Source organism: Centroberyx gerrardi, chromosome 9, assembly GCF_048128805.1.
Source record: "Centroberyx gerrardi isolate f3 chromosome 9, fCenGer3.hap1.cur.20231027, whole genome shotgun sequence".
NCBI classification, from domain to species: Eukaryota; Metazoa; Chordata; class Actinopteri; order Beryciformes; family Berycidae; genus Centroberyx; species Centroberyx gerrardi.
The window spans coordinates 22,988,844-23,009,626 of record NC_136005.1 but is presented as its reverse complement, the minus strand read 5'-3'; the positions used below and the strand labels follow the sequence as shown (position 1 = coordinate 23,009,626).

Here is a 20,783-nt window from a genome sequence, read left to right as displayed (position 1 = left end):
TGACCTGTTACATACATACTCCTGGTCATCCATTTTCATCTACCGACACGTGTGCAGAAGAGCTTAGCTTCATGATGACTCAAGCGGTTTTTGGAAATACTGCAACAGATAATTTCGGCTGGACTGTAACCAAGCCATTTGCTTACTGGTTTTTGTTTTTAAACACATGAAATTCCGTTAGCTCTCTGGAACTTAACTTGTGGTCAGAGGGGAATAAACTCACATACTGTACATACATACACACACATGCATACAAGCGCACACACACCCACAAACAAGCCACAAAAAAACAATGCTGTGAGGCTGCGAGTGAGACCGATGTGATGAAACTCTTCTGCATTCATCAAAATCATCTCGTTTTAAATTATTGATCGGGTCCCTACTTTTCCCCACTTTTTCGCCGTGCAAAGGGAAGTCTAAAAATAGCCTGTGAGCGTCAGTGCCTAGAAGTCTTTCCATGTTCTCCCAGTCTGGCAGCATTAGTGAATTCAGATGAGCCTCCTGCAGCTCTCACAGCTTCTGTCTCTGCCTCTCGCACACACACACACACACACAAGCACGCACACACACACACAGCCATAAATGCACACGCTTGCACTCGTATACACACACACGGTGTACATATACACTTAAACATGTACCTGCTAACACACACACGTACATTGTGTGTGATTGCCCCTAGAGTTTCAGTACTGCATCAGTGAGTGGGAAAGCACAGCCAGCAACCCCCACAGTATGTCACCTCTCAGCTTACAGACTACTGCCATCAGCATATTCTCTCTCTCTCTCTCTCTTTCTCCCTCTTTCTCCCCCTCTCTCCCTCCCTCCCTCCCTGCCCCACCCTGTCTCATTTTGTCCCAGTTCTTCGTGCTGTGGCCAATAACACTCTATGTGCTCTCTCTTAGAAGAAACAGCAGGGCAGTCCACTCACTGCTGTCCTGAGGGTGGTGTGTGTGTGTGTGTGTGTGTGTGTGTGTGTGTCTGAGTGTGTGTGTGTGTGTGCTAAAGTGAAAGTGTAGAGAGGTCACACAGCACCACCTGAAAAGTCCCAGTGACCTGTTCCCTCTCTCCATTCTCCCTGTAGGGCCCGTCTGTCCCCGTCACAACTAGTGATAATCAGAATAAGGGGGAGGGGAGTGTGGGGGGGCAAACAAGGCCTAAACAGAAATGGAAGTGGAAGAACAGGTAGAGATATGAGATGTGAGATGTGAGTAAGAGGTGTACAGACGAAAAGGCAGCTATAGCATGGCAATTCGCAATGTTTTCAATTAAAATTTTTGGCAAAAGCGCAAGGATTGGGCTAAATAAAGCGTTGCAATGCTCTGCTTGTTGACAAGGGTTTTCATTAGGCTGTTGAGCATGGTGAAATTGTTGTGATATGTGAAAATTTAGTTTCCCGTCACTTTTCAAGAGGAGGTGTTGAAGTCATCTGCATTAAATGTGGAGAAATACATAAAACTGCTTTGCAATATTTGTGGGGAATAATTGATTTACTGCCAAAAACTAATGCACTCAAAAATACAGTGAATGCAAAAGTATAATTTCCTGGATTGGAAATTGATTGGTGCTCTTACCTAGGAAACTAGCCACATGTGTTGTGCCTATACACTGGCCAAAATCCAACATACATGATGCTGACAGTAACATTTTTTCTAGTCAATCTTTACTATACTATCTGAAAAAACAGGCCTGAGTGAAATGGGAGGACAACATTTGGTCCACTCTCTTTTAAATAAAAAAAAGAGCTGGAACTGGACCCAACAAGCAGCAGGCCACACAGCTTCTGAATGGATGACTGACTGGGGATAGGGAGCTACAAATGACTAACAAAAGAACAACACTGGAGCGCAATGAGAACAGCGGTAACATTGGCTGGCCAAATTTGTCATCTGGATAACCAAAACCAAAGTACAAATGAGTCTTACTTGTTCTATAGCTCAATGGCTAGTACACAGGGCATGGCATTAAAGGGAAAATCCACCCTAAAACAGAATTCAGACTTTCTAGCTTGGGTTGTTTATGTTCACAAATATTTTATATTTGTGAATACTGACCTTCCTAAGATCATGGAAATAAAAACAGGGAGGTAATGTCATTTTAACTCCTCATTAACTATGGTTTTGATTCTCATGTGGGTCACGCATTTTTTACAAACAATCATGTCCAATCCAACAATCGTTGCATAAAAGTGTCCACCAACTGCCAAATGTTACAGTATGTCATATTATTAAGACTGCTCACAAAAGAAAAAGGCAACAGTTCACAAAAGAACAGATGGATAAGATAGCCATTGACCTCTACCCTGAATGCAGACAAAGAGAAGTTTGCTGCTGAAAGTTGGACTGTTGGTCAAACGTGATCCTATGGACACTCACAGAGGGAATAGAGTGGGAGGGGATTTCTCAAAGTTCACTCACATTGCGGTCGTTAGATATCATAGCAGGGAAGTTATGAGACTTCCTCAATTCTGTTCAGTAGAAGCAGATAAAAGGCACAGAATCGGATAATATTTTGTTCTCTGTAAGGAAGCCAATTTAGCAAAGTTAAATGGGCGAGACAAGAGAGAAAGGCAGAGAGGTTGTGGGAGAAACAAATTGTGAGACCCAGGGGTTCTCCCAGGAGTGTGAGTAGAGGAGTGTGGCCTCTCTAATGACCAATCAACACCCTCCTTGCTGCCATGGCATCTGTTAGTCCTCCAATGGCCTCCCGCCTGAGTGTGAGCCCACTGTGAACTCCACACGCAGCCGGAAGCCAATCAGATCGCAGAACTGGCATGCTTGGGTCAAGGAGCAATTTTGACATTTTGCAGAATGTCAGCATTCAACCTTCTAAAAGTTCTACTACACAGGCGTTTTGCTCTGCGAATACGAAGGGTGGAGGTGGGGAGGGGGTGAAAGCCGAAGAAAAAAATAGCGTAGCTGAATCTGTGAAAATGGAATATCACAGTGCTGCTTGAGGGGGCTACAGCAGAGAAGGAAGCAGATTGATAACTAACTAGCTAGAGGGAGGTGACACTGTGAGACCTCCGGGTCTCAGCAAGAATGTTCTTGAGATACAGAACAAAAGTAACTTTTCATAATTGGTGCATTGGACCAAGTGAAGTAGGAAGGCCATGTGAATCAAAGGCAAAATGCGTCTACTCTATAGTTCTGCTTTCTGGTTCCTTTACTTATATCTGTAGGAAGAGACCTAAAACATATCCAAGGGCATTGATAATTTTCATAATCAAACCTTCTGCAGTGCATTTCAATACCAGCGAAGAGATGCCTTGAGGTATTGAAGCAGTTAATGAACTTGTCAATAATCTCACAGAAAACATGACATATGCTCAATGGTATACAACTGATAACTGCCTCAACTGGCACAGCACAAACTGGCACAAGCAGCAGATCAAAGCCAGATGAATACATTGACAGTTTTGTTTTTTTTAAACAGCAAATCGTTCCCCTAATTGCAGCATAAATGTTGCTGTAAAATTGATATGCTGATCTATTAACTTTATTGCTTTGTTACTGGGAGCAATCTGGCTGGAGGGAGCGGGCGAGGACAGGTAGCATCTGTCCCCACCTACTGCCTTGGCAGCGCTAGCGTCATCTGCTAGCTTTGGCAGCATCTTGGAAGCACATCAATATGGCTCTATGTAGCCAGGGCCGCTAGTAGCTAGCATGCCAGTCACGCTCTCCGGCAACGCTCGCTCACAGCCTGAGCATCCACAGAGCACTGAGCCAACTGAGCTAAGCTGAGCTGAGCTAGGGCTGAACAGAGAGGCCAGGTCTCCATGGACCTGCATGGGGAAAAAGGGCCTGCGTCTGTCATCTATCCACACATCCATGGTTAGAAGTGCGGGGCCAAATCCAGATACAGACACCGCCACCATTCTAACTGTGAGCATCGCATATTTTTTTGTTTCAATGACACTTTTCCTTTTTGTAATGTAGATGCTCTCATGAAATCTCAATTGCTAACAATTTTCTTATTAAGTGACTCATTAGAGATCATCACTCCAACAGGCTACCAAAATACTTTATTGTAACTATAGTACATATTATAATCATGTCTACAGGCTGTTAATATTATGTTCTTACATGCAGCATTGATGTAATGTTGTTACCACTAGTGTTAGCCAAGACAGAAAAATCAAACCTACCCAAGGGAGTAGTAAGTGGAACCTAGTCCAACAGGAACAAACTGAGAACGGTGCCAAAGTTAAGTATCCAAAATTACATGACTCAAACACCACACTTACAAACTAAAATAGTATCCCCCTTGACCAGAGTAAGACACAAGCTATTAACTTGATCTGCATGTCTGTAAGTCAGACCTGAACTTAGGTCTAAAAGGTCATGCAGCTATAGCAACAATGCCCATGGATGAATGGTCATCCAGAGTGGTTGAATGCCCCTGATGGCTGAACATCAGAAATGCTCAGGCTTCTTGTGAGACCCTGTTAGCAGTGGTCTACTTGATAGTGAGTCAGACCTGTAAGGTGTAAGCACTCCTAGGTTGGCTTACTGTAAACAATTTAATTATTGGTTTGTTTACTGGAAAAGCTGGGTGACAAAATGTACTGAAGTGTATGGTAGGTTATCTCTAGGTTATCTTTAATCTATCATTGCTTCATAAGTGTAAATAAGGCTAAGCATTTGCTGAATCATTCAGCACTCAAGTGTGAGCTTAATAAGAGAGGCTCTGAGTCTGTCACATAATAAAATATTAAGATGTAGATTTAAGCCTAGGATAGTTTCTAGGCCAAAATGTTAATATCATCTTTAACACTTTGCAATGAGTGAGCATTCTACTCTGAGATCACTGACATTAAAAGGTCAACCTAATCACCCTGAAACAACTTACTATAAAAAGCAGGCCTACTGCAGGCCTGTGTGCAAACATGTGGGTGACTTGTTGGCTTATAGAGCTGACTAGAGAAGGTGTAAAATCCTGTTAACACAGGAAGTAGAGAGAGAAGCATACTGACCACCTAAAGCCTAGAGGATCTTTACTATGCAGTGCACCTTTTCAAATTCTGCAAAGCGATCATGACTATTATAAGCAGCGGGCACTACCCTCTACAGTTAGGCTTAATACTACTATACTATGTCACGCTGGCGCATATGGAGCTAGTTTCATACCTGCACAACCAGGATGTGGTCAGAATTGACAAAACATTGCTGTGGCATCAGCAAAACCAGGAGTGCACAGATCTAGCTTTCTAGTCACTCAAAGAGGATACCCTTTCACAGACACTTTTCAACATAGAATACTGTAAGCTAGACTGCTATGCATGATAGAGGCAGTGCGCAACAACTGAAATGGAAGCCAAAATCAATCTAAAATTAAACTCCTATTCCCTAAATTGTAAGGAGATATGAGAAATATGAGCAAGCTGAAACCTTCGACCACTTCTCCAAATGCTTAAATGCTCCACACCATGTTGCTATGACAATTTAATTATAGCCTATCATGGTTGCACTATTGTTTGTTTGCCTCTGTGAAGCTGTGGGAAGATAATGTGTGAATGTGAAGTGGTGCTTTTTGGCAGAGAATCTAATGTTTGGCCGTAGGAGAAACAGCTCTAGTTTGCGGTGAGTGATTGAAGAGGTTTCACAGCATGGCCAAAGCCTGTCTGGTATGACTCATAGCAGTAACCCATTCAGCTCATAATAAAAGTGTGCAAAACATTGCATGGCAGAAAGAAGAGACAGAGACAAATGCATACAGCACACATGAGAAATGTCAAATTTTAGGGCTTAATTCATCTATAGACATGCATGTTTAATATTCACACACAATCCATCAATTCCCTCTAAGTACAATGATAAAAGCCCATGCGGCACAGTTTGTAGCATTCAAGAAGCATTTCATTTCATCCAGACTTCAGTCAAAGCCAAGTTAAAGAACAGGAAATTGATCAGATTGAGGGAGAAGTGGTTCATTCCTCATTTGGTTATCTGAAACCTCTCCTTTAAAAAACAATCTATCAAAAATATAAGCCCCAGCCGGCAGATAATATACATCTAGAGCTCCTGTGAGATTTCAGCTATCATAACTACTCCCTGAACAGGGAAGTTCGATTATCCAATCAGGATTCAGCACAGAGCAGCAGGAGCACTTCTGTCCAATGACTGAACAGAATGGGTATGTTCCATTTGAACAGAGGGGTGTGCAAACGTTGCTATGTAGCTGGGCTCCAGAGAGCAGGAGTCCGGATATGAGTCTGACCCTGGATCATACATGGGGGAAGTCAGTTATTACAGTATAGGCCGGTGGTTTATGAGTTTGGTTTAAAATCCAATATCAGAACTACATCCAAGGATAACTTTCAGTCCACTCTGGTCAACTCAGCAGCTGCACAAGTGAACCGTCCACATAACACCTCTTTAACGTCAGAACTGAACGGGGAAAACAAGAGAGCTGGTGTAATATGCAGCACAAATGTTTTTACATGATATTTGACTTAAGGGTGACATTGGATATTGATGTGAAATATAGGTTGTTTTATTTCCCATATTCATAAAGGTGCAATATGGTGTTGTTCTTCAGTGGCCAGAGTCATTTCCTGGACTAGTCTGACCAGTTTTTGTCCAGTCCACCGCTGCTGGAATGTTTGACCATCGCAAACAGCAGAATAGCAGAACAGCTCATGCAGCTTGCTGACCCATGATCTTTCTACAACAGCCTGTCTGGGGTCACAGCTACAGGAGAAATGCCTGCAATGGTTAGGCTTGATAGAATAACTTATGGTTGGGCTTGATGAAAGCATAGTTTAAATGCGTAAATGGGTCTAATTAACGAATGATGGATAATGCTAATAAAGGCTTTGGAGCAACCAGCTTCTCTGACGTTGCTTGCTTCTGTCTGTCAGTCTGAACTCTGTGTTGACCTTGTCTTATCCTCAGGTTGTTCCTGAGAGGGTCAACTAAGGAGCACCCACAATAACACTACAGACATAATGATCGCCCTTATTGCCCTAGGCCGGAATCAGACATGCAGTATATTTTAGCTCTTTGGCGCTAGCTGTCTGACTTAAAATACCATGCAAGAGCAACTGGGACAAGACTAAACACTGCTGCTAACATTGTACATTACACATTGAGCGTATAGCCTCACAATTACTAACACTGTAATTACGCAACACAAACAGTCATTTTTCCAAACACATAACATACAAAGACATACCAAACACTCTGCAACTTTTTTTTGATCAATATCATAATGACCATGTCTGTGACAATAATTTAAAATGAATTTGCTTTATAAATCATGGATGCTATTATTCAGTCATTAAAACATTTTTTAAAACAATCCTCAAACAGACAAACATTGGTCATGAGGTTAGAGTGACAGTCTGTTATTAGTGGCAGGAATTATATTACCTACCCTCATTTTCAGATGTTGGACATGCCACCTGTAGAACCAGATCAAATGTTCTTTCTGGAGTCTCCCTGAAATGAAGAGAACACCATTTACTGCGGGGGAAGATGAGACATCTGTTTGAAAACAGAATCATTTTCAACAATTGTGCAATCAACATTCGCTCAAATAACACCTGTGTTCCTGTTAAATTCCATTACAGTGAGACTGAACAAGTGGACCTGTCTTCAGGTCTTTCCCACTTACAGTAGGCAGACTGTCAGTAGCTGTCAGTGCCAGTAACTGCAAGTCGGGGTGATGGTGCTTTCGTTTAATATGACAAAATGTGGTAAGCTTTCTTATCTGTGATTATTTATCTGGATAAACTTTGGTCACTGGGCGACTCGGGTCTTGCGAGCTCGGTGGCCACATGTAACCTATTTAGGGCTGCCTGCCTGGCTAGCAGAGCTGCTAATTGGTGGTCAGCTAGTAGACAGTGCAGCAGACTGACCCAAATGCTGCCGAGCCAGCTGGCCTGGCCGCTAAATCCACTGTTGGAGATGTCTCAAATTACGCCAAACATTCCTTCGTATTTCACAGTCGTCTCCGCGTTAACGCTACGTCCCTGCACCCAATTAGCCGTTAGCTGGACATTTCTACACTACGAAGCGAGAGATAGGGAGGGGGGGAACACAAAAACTCAGGTCTTACTTTATTCTGCTGTCCATGGTTTAGCTACAACATCGCGACAGCTCCGGGCTGTCGGCGGCTCTGCTGATTGTCCGAGAGACAGAAGATTTTCCCCTCGTCCTTCCTTAGCCTTATCCGTAACTTGTGCTATCTTATCTGATACCGCTCGAAAGCTGCCGCGACGACATGCTTGGAGGGAGAATAGTATAGTAATGTATGTCTTCCTTGTGCCGTTGAGGTGGCCTGAATATCAGTTGAGTACCACGGTGGTTATTTCCCACAACAAACACCACTCCAGGAAGTGCTGTCAAAGATTTAGTGACGTCAGCGCGTCAGACGAGCACCTTGCTGCTGCCTGGGAGCATCCTCCACTTCAGCTGGATAACAGCCGTGCTTACTCAAGAGCTAACCCGCATGATTCATGTTTTGATTCATTCATGGAAATATGTTTCCCGTATAACACTGTATTATGAGTTCAATAGTAGTGGGAGTGGCAGCCTAGAGCAGTGGTTCCCAAAGTGGGGTCCTGGGAGATCCAGGGTGTCCCCAGAAAAATGAGAAATAGTTTAATTTCACAAGTATTTCACTCCCTAGAGGTTAGGACAATGAGTGAATGTATAAGGATGGCTGTTTTGTCATAGGTTTCACTGTTAGCATTGTTACCATCTACAGTATAGATGTTATTCATTATCTATTTATGCTACATATGCATGTTAGACTACATAGTCCATACATGCAACACATGTTTCAGTCGCAACACACAACTCAATTACATAAGCTTTTAAATTATGGAAAACTGTCTGACTGTTATGCTGTTTGTTTTAAACAAGCCTAGTCAGCATATTGTATATCAAATCTGTCACACAAGTCTACATGCAATACATTGCTCATGAATAAGCTGAGTCACTGGCCATTTAATATTTGCATTGAGTCCCATGTTTATATTTGTCCCATGGTAAATTGAAACCAATGGCTTAGATGTACTTCTCTCTCTCTCCTCTCCAGAGAGCCTGTCTGGATCAGAGCCAATTTTCTTCAGGCTGACTGGAAGGTAATTAAGTGGCAGCAGACTGGGGCATGCTGTTTCAGGCACTCGTATGAAATGATAATGGCAGGCCCGCTGCCTTACCATTCAAAAAAACAATATGATACACACACGCACACACCCATGCACACACAAACAGATGTGCACACACAAAGCTCTTATGAGGCTTGGGTGTTGTGAACCAGTCAGGACTCACATTACAGGGAAACCTACAGTAGACAATCCCACCATAACATCAATTTAAGAAAGTCTAACACTGAAAAGAAATCATACAGTGTCTTTTCCTTTCCAGGCCTGGAAAAATATAGATTTGAAAATAGTTTCAAAAAATGTGGCCTAGCTGGGGTGCACGATTTGTCTTGCCAAATGGAAATATCACTTACAAGAAAAAATATAACAAGTGTTCCCTATGGTTTTTCAAGTGGTGAAAATGCAGGCTAGTCGGCTGCTATTTAGCCCAGGTCTTTTCTTGACATCCTACAATTGTTATTCATTCATTTGTTCATTTCAAGTCAATACAAGATTTAAATGACAAATAAACTGTAACTGCACTCATAAACTGTTGCCAGTTGTAAGCCACAATGTAGGGTATAGGAGTTCTGTTTATAGGATTTTTATACATTCTTACAATGTTTACAGTGCTGATAGGGAAAAAAACACAGAGTTAACATAAAATCTCCCATAACATTGTAGGCTCTATGAAGTGTCTGTATTTTCCTACATTTTTCACCATCCTTAACAGTATTTAAGATTAAGCTTGCAATTACAAAATGGTTCAAGGTGGAAAAGTAAAAAAAACATTCTATATTTTATGGCAAAATAAACCCGTTCAGCAAAAGACCCACATCACTTGTTCTTATGTCCACAACCAACCTTTTTTCACAGTAAACATGCATAAATATTTTGACCAGTGATGTGCAATTTGTCTGAGGGTAAATTGACCCCACAATGTCAGTCAAAAGACACTTGTCAGGTTTCATTAGCCAGAATCGTGGACTAGACACATCATCAGAGGTGGCTTACAGCGGCGGATAACCTTGAAAGGACTCATTAATGTCCACTCATCAACCTTGTAGTGCTCAGTCCAAGTCGCCACCATACTTTGTGTTATTTCTAATATGGGAAGGTGTAGTCTATGTTTGTACTGTGAGAGCAAAGGGATGTGCACTTACAAAGAGGAATGCATGTTTACCTACCTTTTTATTTACCACTACATCAGTGCTTTCAGTGGCACAATAACGCAATAACCCAGTGTTGATGTATTGATTATCTGTGTTTTTTTTTATCTGACAATTTTCCTGTGTGTTTTGTTGGATTGTTTTTTCTCTATATGCTTCAATAAGGTGTAGTCATCCTTGCCTCACACCATGAGGGAGTCCATAGTAGCTGCTTTGAAACAGCAGAGGCGCTGTGTGAATCACTGGCTCAGTATTACGGGATGGTCACATGTCAACAAAGTGACGAGGGGCAGAGGAGGAAGTAGCACACACTTCTATGTAACTGAGAGGGGGAACGACACATTCGATATAAATATGGACTTAAACATAGACGATCTTTGATTATAGCAGATGATATAACTGGAGAATAGCGCATACAGTCGTAATTATGTTTAATTAAAGGATATTTTTGCGGGATCTCGCCCCATGCGAAACTCATTTTCCACACTGTTGCATGCGAGTCAGCAATGTCAAAGTAGGGTTTTACATGACCAACTTGTATACCACTTTTACACATCCCTATCGTTTAAACGAGAGATATTAGTCGTTTTTAAATGAGCATGTTGCACCAAAGTTACCCGAGCAAAGCCGTTGTCAGCAGATTGATTCTTCTTCATGTGCAGTATTATAAACGACTTGTAACCATGTCGATACTGAACCTCTCAGAAGAAAGCTCGAAGCGATTGATAAGCAACGGCACGTTACAGATCAATGTAGACAAGAGTGAATCAGACTTCAATGAAGTGGTGACAAGCAGCATGGGTGGTGAGGCGGAGCACGGTGGGAGAAAGTTGACAGAGGATGAACTGGCCATACACAGAGTCCATAGAGAGGCATGTGAGGTAAGATGCGTTACAGCAAAGACTTCAGAACCAATGCCTGTGTGTGTTGCATTTAACTGGGGTCGTGTTGTCCGTCCGTCCTGATTATCATGATGAATTCTGATCTATTAGCCAAGGGGGGTTCCCACATTTTTTTCATGTCAAGGACCCCCAAATAGATATTCATGAGATCATCAACCCCCAGAATATTTCCATTTTGCCCAAATGACTCATCTCATTTTGTTGTTGGTTATGATTTTGTACAAAATTGCATAACTGTCTACACTATAGGTGGGGACAGTGAACCCTATGGACAAAACATTCATCCTGATACATTCTGTCATTACATAGTGAATGAAGTAACAGTGAAATGAAACTATTCCTCGTTTTGATGGGGACCACTTGGAACCCCCTCAAGGACCCCTGGAGGTCCCCAAACCTCACTTTGGGAACAACTGTCCTTGGACTATGTATTTTTGTTATAGTCTACTGCTATATGAAAATACATATGGTGCTTCATTCTGTACCAGCTGAATCGATTTGCCAAAAAAAATCGGAAATACACTAGCCCATTAGTTCCCAAAGTGGGGTCCTGGGCCCCCGCAGGTCCTGGGGGGGACCTCAGCAAAATGACAGATATTTCAATTTTACTATTACTGCTATTTCAATCAGTAAAAGTTAGTATAATGTGGGAACATTTAAGAATGACTACTTTGATCACAGGTTTCACTCTCTCCACTGGTATCTCCCCAACTATAATATTAATTATTATCTAAATCATCAAAACAATAAAAATCTTCTCAGCAGGTTGGCCATATTTGGCACCAAAATCTTGTCAAATATGTGCCTGTAAGCTAAAGAAGATAGCAGGACTATTTGAGTGACTATTCAGTTTACTTGATGTCATTGGATAATTAAATTTTTATAACAAATGCACTGTTCGAATGTCATTTGTAACCACAAACATATATACCCAATGTGTTATATACATGTGACATAAGTAATATAATCATATTTTTTTCCGGATCTGTCATTCATCAAATCTCAGTTGCCCTTCCAACACACACACCCAGCTCACTCTGTGGTGATGGCCGTATAGTGAATAGGTGTCATCCATAAATGCCTTTAGGGTTCTCTGTTGTAAATATTGTGCTTCTGAGTGTGCATGAAGTTGAGGCAAGTTGGCCGCGACCTGAGGAGCGTTAGCAGGGCCTGGGTGGGAAAAGCACAATACAGAGGGGGCCCAGCGACGCCAGCTTCACTATGTGGTCCTGCGATGCCATGCGAAATGACAGGCCGTGTCACCAGAGAGCCCGGGGCCTTTTTCCCTTTGTGGCCTGTCAGAGCTCACCAACTAGTGGGCTCTCAGTTTGAAACAGACTGAGAGATGACATTTTCGAACTTCCAAAGGGATGGGAGAGGAGTTCAGTGCTTTTCACTTACAGAAGGTGTTTGTGTGTCTCTGTGCAAGATGAATGGTTGGTCACAACAAAAGGGTGATTGTGGGTAGAGCATCTTTTTTTTTTATTCCTGCATCTGTACAGTGAATAAAAAGAACTAGCAGCTTAATAGTCATTGCAGATTGTCAGCTAATGAATTGCACACAAAAAGACAGCATGAAACTAATTAATAACATTATAAGACTGTCTTTTACATCTGTTTCTATGCATATAGGTCATCCATCTTCCTTCTTCTTGACCCAAAACAATCTGTTTCTTCTATGTGCTGTATATGTTTGTGTTCAATATTATGCTTGTATGTGCGTGTGTGTTTGCATGCCTCTGTGTGTGGGTTCACTCTCCGACATACAATTGAATAATATCTTCTTTATGTTCAGGCAAAGAAGCAGGTGTATGTGGACCCATCCACTGGGTACAAGGTGTTCACAGAGCATGCCCACCTCCAGAGAGGGAAGTGCTGCGGCAGCGCATGCAGACATGTGAGCGCTCCCATGTTGTGTTCTCTTCTTCTCCACTTTGCTCTGTTCTGTGCTGCGCTCTTCTTCTTCTTCTGTCTCCTCTCCTGTTCTTGGCTGTTTAGTTTTGCTCTGTGCTAATCTGTTCTGTTCTGCCATTTTCTCTTCTCTTCTCTTCTCTTCTCTTCTCTTCTCTTCTCTTCTCTTCTCTCCTCTCCTCTCCTCTTCTCTTCTCTTCTCTTCTCCAGTTCTGCTCTGTTCTGTGCTTTGCTCTTCTAGTCTGTGCTCTTCTGTGCGTGTCCTACTGTCCTGTCTTCTCAGCGACTAAAGCTAAACCTGTGTCTTCTCCACATGCGGCTCATTTAACCCCGTTTAATTATTTCATTCTCTCCTCCAGTGTCCATATGGCCAAGTCAACGTGAAAGACCCTGCAATGAAGAAACAGTTTAATTCTCTGTTTTATGTGTGAGGCCTAGCAGCCTCGCGCCAAAGGTAAAAATGTAAGATGCCTGTTTAGGATGGAACCCACCGCATGTAGTCTTCTGCCTGTCGTTATTTTGGACTGCTTTGAGAGTCATTTTTTAGCAGCATACTAAATGATGAAATATGGAGTGGTGTCTGTGCAATACCTACCTCCTATGAATCACAACTATTCTCCGGATGATTTTCATTCTCACAACAAGATAGGGGAGGGGGAAGTAAGGATTTGTTCACTAGAACCTCATGTAAAACAGCGTCTTTTATCACATTTTTGTTTTGTTATATTTTTCAGATGTTTTGCCTGCATGTCCAATGAAATGCCTTGAACCTCATTTTTTGTCTGTGTTCCTCTTTAAGGGTATTTAATATTTTGTGGTATTCCACTCCTCTGATGCATTTACAAGGGTTGTGGGAGTATGGAGATGAAAACTGAAAGTGCATTTTAGATCTTTGCCCTCAAGATAAAGGGCATATAGGCGATAGTAACTGTAGATAGTCAGATGGAGTCTTGTGCTCTTTTTTGCTTTGCATTTCTTGTTATTTTTTCTCCCAAATGTACGACTGCATGAATATTAGCATCATTTACTACACTCCACGAGTGCTCGACTGAACCGGCTACCTTTGACTGAAGTGCTGTGCCGTTAAAAATAGGCAGGGGCCAAGGGTCAGCGCTCACACTTGGCTGCGCTGCTTTTACACCACTTGATGGAATCAGGCTGTTAACAAACATGCCATGGACATCAACGGCCTCCCTCCCCACCGGACTCGCAGCTCAGCCTCCTGGCAACACTTGGCTACAGCGCAGCTCCCCGCGGCTGCTCTCCTGAGCCGCAGCCTAATGAACTCCTGGGCCCTCTCTTCCCAACCCTGCAATAGATCAGCCCATGTTCACATGCACGCACACACACAGACACACACACACAGGCATACACACCCAGTAGGCTTCCTCCCATCAGAACACCCTGTGGCTCCTAATAGGCCAATATAGAATAAAGGTTACACTAAACGCTGCGCTTTGTAGCCTGCAGTGATAGTACAAGGTGAGGTCAACCGCTCGTATAGGACTACCTGTGCGTGCAAGAGATGTTGGAGGGTGTAGGGGGGGCGGGGGGGGGGGGGGATGCGCGACTTGATTTGTGAGTGCATGTGGGTAGGCAGCGCGATGCCTTCAGGCGCTGGCTCTGAACCTGCCACACACACTCGCCTGTCTCCGCTTGATTGGGCAAACAGCGTCGGGATGAGAGAATGTGTCTGCCGCGGAATTCCTGTCGCAGCCGCCTACTGGCGCGGCCACAATTTCTCCTCGGCAGGTGGGTCCCAAAGGCAAGTGCTTAGTGATCGGAGCAAAGCCCTGTGAGCGGCTACAAGGAGATTCATGATCCCAACAGTGCTGGGGAGGACAGGTTCTCGGGGACGCGTCGTCAGGCGGGATGAGAGGCGAATTTATTTGGTGTTATTCTGAACCGAGGCAGCGGAGCGTGCGGCAGCAACATTTCTGCAGCGGGACGGTGAAGGTGTCACACTCATCAAGTACCTGGGCCCGCCTGCCTGCCGCGGCTCTGCGGGTTTTGCCTAGGGACTTGTCTGTCACATTAAAGTAGATGCATTGCCATTCAGGGCCTCGGCGGTCCCGCAGCCTGACCATGAAATAGGCCAACTTTCATGTCTGCCTCATCCCTCCACGTCTTCCCAATCCAGTGATGGCACAGTTTGAAATGTTTTTTTTTTTTTCTTCATGTTCTAGCCTAGCAGTTGGTGACTGAGACACAAACAGCACAGCAATCCCTTAGACAGATTTATGGCGAAATTCACTTGCAGAAAGCATGGAATATCTATCCCTACCCTGTACCACCAGACTAAGGCCAATCATCATGTTATAGTAGGCTATGTGTTTACCAGCAGTAAAGCCTGGCTCGGAGCATTGCTTTTTAAATCTTGGCTATATAAATAAATAATTGATTGAAGTAGGCTATGCCAGATAGACCTATGGCGTGAGAGCATTCAGTGAAAAAATCTGTCATCTATATGTTACAGTGAAAAAATCAACTAAAAAGCAATTTGATCATCTATATGTCATATTGACTGTTCTCACCAGTAGGCCTGCCATGTCTTTCCTGTTTGTGATACTCTACAAAGACAATTGTTTATATTCATATTGTTAATAACTGTAGCCTATAATTAATTCTAATAAATGTAGGCTAATGCAGTTTATTTCCCTGAGAAGTTTGCAACGTTGATGTTATTACTGGGGCAGGCATTAACCTGCCTTATTCATGAATGAAATCATTTTGTTGATTTTTGGTTGTATTATGCAATGCCAGTGAAATGATGGAAAATAAAGAAATGATGAAAGTTCTGTTTATCTGTATAAGCAAATATCACGTGCACACACACACAGTGGTAGATTCCCTCAGTGCAGATGCGCTCCCAAGTTGCAACAGCCAGTTGGACGTGCGCTATTTATTTCAGGCATTTTGGAACTGAACATCTCTGACCTTCAGCTGCAGCATATGCTGTGCTGGAGCGGAGTGGCAGCTATACACCGTATGCCTTTCTACAGGACGATGGCACTAGCCGCAGAGAAAGAGAGAGCTGTCCAGTTTGGAACTGTGACCAGACGGGCTCCAGTCAAAACCAGTTGACAGGCCAAGCAGCCCCCTAACACTCTCAGCCCCCCCCCCTCGCCCCTCCCCATCTCAAACAGGCACATAGACACAGCAGCCCTGCGGCCAATGGCCCCAACCTCAGTCAGTTACAGTGTCTCCATCACTGTTGGCCAGACCAGCCAGGAACTGACACAGGGTTGGCGGGGGGAAAACTTGAGTGTCAGCCGTATGATGGCTGAAAGGAACATCAGTCTCAGCAATCGGCCAGGCACTGCTTTGTGTGTGTGTGTGTCTGTGTTTGTGTGTGTGTGTGTGTGTGTGTGTGTGTGTGTGTGTGTGCATACGTGCACATGTGTCTTGATATTCAAGCAGCATCTGAGCAGCCCCTACATCAACGTCTGGTCGTTCTACACAGACAATGTCAGCTCGCCTCGGGGCAGCAGCCTCCACAGTGGTCAGATGGACAACCAGATCCCTGTGGTGGAATTAGTGATAAAAAAAAAACACACACACGACCACTGAGTGACAGTCAGCGCATCAGATTCCTTTGGACAGACAGGGGCTGCAAATAGCACAGAGGAGCAGTCACTTTCTCCCCCAGACCTCAACTGGTGGTCAGGCCCATGCCAGGCCGGGTCGTGGCCGCCAGATGAGCCCCGATATGAGGAGAGTCAAGTGCGGTCACACAGCACCTAAACGCCCCAGGAGCATTTTGGCCTGTTTTGTTCCCCTCTGGTTTAACTCATATCTGTCCTTTCTTGTCTACATTCAAAGAAAAGTGGATGTGATAGCTTTTAGCTAGCTTTTACAGAGTCTAACCTCTAACCGTTTCACATTGTGTTCACACTCCTGACTCCATATATCTGTGAATGGCTGATGGAGGAAGAGACAGCCTGTTGGGCAGCGAAAAAAGCAATAAAAGCATCGTCTAAACCAGTGCGTCTACACAGAGAAGCTGCATTTCTCCCATAATCTAGGTTTAAGGTTATACAGGGATGAAGAACATCCATCTATTATGTTTCCTTGTCCTTTCTAGTGTGGCCAGATATGGACTAATACTCGCACCGTTCCCCAGGAGGATACTAAGACTCCGTCCCCCAGAGGGGAGGGGGGTGGAGGGGTGGTGGTGGGGGTGGTAGTAGTGGGGGGTGGCGGTGTGCTGTTGGAGCTGTTCTGGAGGCAGGGAGGGGAGGCAGGCAGCAGTTGGTGTGCAGAGAGCAGAGGCTCAGGCTGGCTAGTTAAGAGCTCCTCTCTTCCTATCCTCCATCTGCCAGGGACCGGGGCTGTGATTTGAGCTCCAGCAGAGCAGAGCAGGGAGGAGATCGAAGGAGGGGGGTGGGGGGGGTGGATGGAGGGGAGGAGGGGGGAGAGAGGGATGGGGGAGTGCAGTAGTAGGATGGGGGGGTGGTGGGGGGAGAAGGGGGAGTGCGGTTGGAAGAGACACAGAAAAAAAAAGAGAGTGGAGGAGACAGGGAGTTGGAGGAAGAGAGGGAAAAAGTGAGGGAGAAAGACCTGGAGAGAGAAAATAGGCAAGGAAATGAAAAGCAGGATATATGGGGGACTGAGACACCTCAAAAATCTATTTATAGTTTTATTGTTCTTTATTATTATTTGTTTCAAAATCGTGATTAGACATCATAATTGTGTGCACCAACAATAAAAGCAAAGCTGTGGCTGCATTCCGTCCCTGTATATCACATTTGGTATATTTTCTTTCCCCTAATAATAATGAAGCCATGCCCGCTGTGTGTTTGTAAATATTTCCAGGATGTCTCACCATCCACTAACCCACCCAACCACCCACCCACCCAGGCTCATGTGACAGGGATACAGCTTTACAGTGCTTCACTCCTCCCTCTCCTCCTCCTCCTCCTCCTCCTCCTCCCCCCACCTTCCCTTCCCTTCCCACTCCTCTCCTTCATTCTGTCAGTGTTTAGCCTGTGGTTCCCTGCACCACGGTGGATCCTGGGAGAGACCCCCCACCCCCTGCCCCCCACTCCCCCTCCTCTCCTTCCTCTCTCCCACTTTTTTTTATTTTTTTTTATTTTATTCTCCTCCTCCTCCTCCTCCCCTCTCTTCAACTCCTTCCTCGCCTCCTCCTCTCCTCTGCTCCCTCTTCCGGGGGGCCCTCGCATGCTTTTGGGAGCGAGGCGAGTGAGAGCTTCCTCCGCGAGACTTGAGTGTCACTTGAGGTGACCCAGAAATGATAACTCCAGATGAACCCTGGATGTGCGGTAATCTACCACACCATGCCCTACAGCAGCGAGAGAGGGGAGCCAGGCGGCCGGGGAGGCGGGCAGGCAGGCGGGCGGGCGGGCAGGCATCCCCGGCTGGTGCTGCGCTGCCGCGTCTACCGGTGAACCGAGCGCGCACGCTACACAGCCCCGTCTGGGTATCGCGCTCCGCAAACGCCGCGTGCGCGCTACGTGTTGTGGTACACAGTGAAATGGATCTCTGTGCCCGCTGCATTATTGATGAGATACATTGTGATGTCAACCGAGCGGAAGGAGCAGAGCAAAATGACTGTTAGCAGTATGGCACATGCTCATTTATGCAAGCGGTAGAGGTGTAATTAATTGTCACCCTTCGCTCCCAGCCCCACTGCTCACTCACGCGATATTATATTCACTTGTTGTCAATTGAAGTCGGTCCATGATTACCTCACTGTGTGAGTTCTCCAAAGAGGTTAGCGTGGATACCATGGTTTAGGTCATCGTGTCTGCTGGATGACCTCCCTCTGCCATGTTAACAGTGAATTAGCAATTCAGCTGGAGGGACGACGCACTCAAAACTCTATTACATTCTATTCTGTTGTTATTATTGTTGTTATTATTATTAAATGGCTGGTTAGCATATTGTTTAGCCTCTCAGGTGAATAATAGGCTAGTAACATGTGCACAATGAGATAAAAAGATCACCAAAACAACGAAAAGGGACATTATATGACAATAGGCCTGTATGAATATTGGTCATTTGTTTTAGTACCTAAAATGAGAAAATATAGGCTAAGTGGAGCTCAGGCACAAGCTTCCATCTTCCTAATACTATATAAATATTATCTGACTATAAAACATTATTGAATAGTTATAGGCTATGAAGGAGTTTTCATCAACAAATGTACTTATTCATTGAAGGATGTTTCCCTATGGGACCAAAATATGTGTATAATACGTCACGCGTAAATGCCCTTACTATTGCATTAAATTAATATGACGTTTTATAAATTGGATTGTCCGGGTGAGAGGGAGACACGGTTCAGGGGAAACGAAATATTGACCCAAGAATTTCATTCTTATAATATTGTTATTAATATTCGATAATTAATGCAATGTAACCAGTGAAGAAAATATATAGAGCTGAGGTTGGGTATGGGAATTAAAACTTTCCTTAGAATGATTAATAAATGTACTATGTACATCTGCTCTATGTTGACGATGTTGAAATGAATGATCATCGGCCATCAAATAAATACAGTGTACCAGCCTATAGTCTTTAGCATGAATTACATTTCACCATGGGTTTTCGTTTCAACAGCTCGATTTAGGTTACTCTCCTTTATTTGGATCAAAATCCAAATTAAAATAAGTGATCTGAAATTATTTATTTTACCTCCTTCATTACGAATGTGATTTCGATTTGGTAGACTCGGTCCATCTCCAGTATTGGGGTTTGTTTGTTGTTTTTACAGGCGTGTTTTGTAGTGCTCCAGATCCTTGCCAGATTTGATGACTGATTTCGTTTGACTATGAACCTACCTAATGATTTATTCACACAAACCTCTGCTACCCAACCAGTGTAATTAGGGCTGTAATACTCATTTGATTTGCATCTCGTACAGTGTGAATTCATATAAGGGCGCTGATATAGGTGACTATAAATTTTGTGAGCAGAATTTTTAAGGGCTGTGTGCTTGAACCCACCTAAAATCAGTTTATCCATCTTTTTTATTTGCAGAATAGTTTACTCGTCTTTTTAGGCTGACATAAATCTTCATGACCTAAATTCATAGGATACATCATGTAAGTCACATGAAGATCGGGCCTTTTAAGGAAAAAAAAAGAACATAACTGTATGGTTTTCTAGAAATGTTCAGTATTTTTGTCTATAATGGTGGTTGTTTGCCCTTTGGCGATCGCCGACTCCATAGGTCACAGTTTACCCACCTTTTAATTTACCACTGCATCACTGGTTAAAACCTACATGCTGAGTAGGCTATTGGCTCATGGCTTCTCATTTTCTGTGCATTGTGCGTGCTGTGGTGTGGTGAGGGCTGTCTGCATATGGCAGAGGAATATTTAAATGCCTTGTGTTTTAATTGACGCTCACTAGGACTATAGCAGAAACAAGGAACAGCCCCCATCTACCGGCAGAGTCTCCTCTGTCTCCTCTCCACAGTGCGCACAGTCCGGAGCGCCTCACCCAGCACGCTTTGCTGGGATCTCACACAGACTACAGCCTCAGGTAAGACCATTTCTATATGTCTTAATGGGGGGGAATAGTACTGAGGAGGCTGTTTAACAAAGAACGAGAAGAAAAGCGTGCAAAACAATGCGCGACAGACTTGATGCGTGAGAAATAGAGTGAAATAGGTAATATTCTCCTCTCCGGGATAACAGGGATGTAGTGGAGGGCAAGCCCACCTAAACTCAGCATACCCTC

At 43.9% G+C, this 20,783-nt stretch overlaps 2 protein-coding genes across 5 annotated transcripts in view; one reads left to right on the top strand and one right to left on the bottom strand.

Annotated features, from left to right (window-relative positions):
* dennd1b (DENN/MADD domain containing 1B) overlaps nt 1-8,311 on the bottom strand; it is a 104,464-nt gene extending 96,153 nt beyond the window's left edge. For all 4 annotated transcript variants that reach the window (XR_013505108.1, XM_078285831.1, XM_071906927.2 and 1 more), the window contains exons 1-2: nt 8,062-8,311; nt 7,378-7,442 (exon numbers count right to left, since the gene is read on the bottom strand). Coding sequence is in view for 3 of the 4 variants with exons in the window: in XM_078285831.1 (XP_078141957.1) it covers nt 7,378-7,442; nt 8,062-8,078 (82 nt within the window). In the remaining variant the exon portion in view is untranslated. The remainder of the gene's footprint in view (nt 1-7,377; nt 7,443-8,061) is intronic.
* c9h1orf53 (chromosome 9 C1orf53 homolog) overlaps nt 1-14,509 on the top strand; it is a 485,525-nt gene extending 471,016 nt beyond the window's left edge. The window contains exons 2-4 of the mRNA XM_078285836.1: nt 10,593-11,144; nt 12,961-13,062; nt 13,436-14,509. Coding sequence (XP_078141962.1) covers nt 10,857-11,144; nt 12,961-13,062; nt 13,436-13,507 — 462 coding nt within the window. The 5' untranslated portion in view covers nt 10,593-10,856 and the 3' untranslated portion in view covers nt 13,508-14,509. The remainder of the gene's footprint in view (nt 1-10,592; nt 11,145-12,960; nt 13,063-13,435) is intronic.
* The last annotated feature ends 6,274 nt before the right edge of the window (nt 14,510-20,783 follow it).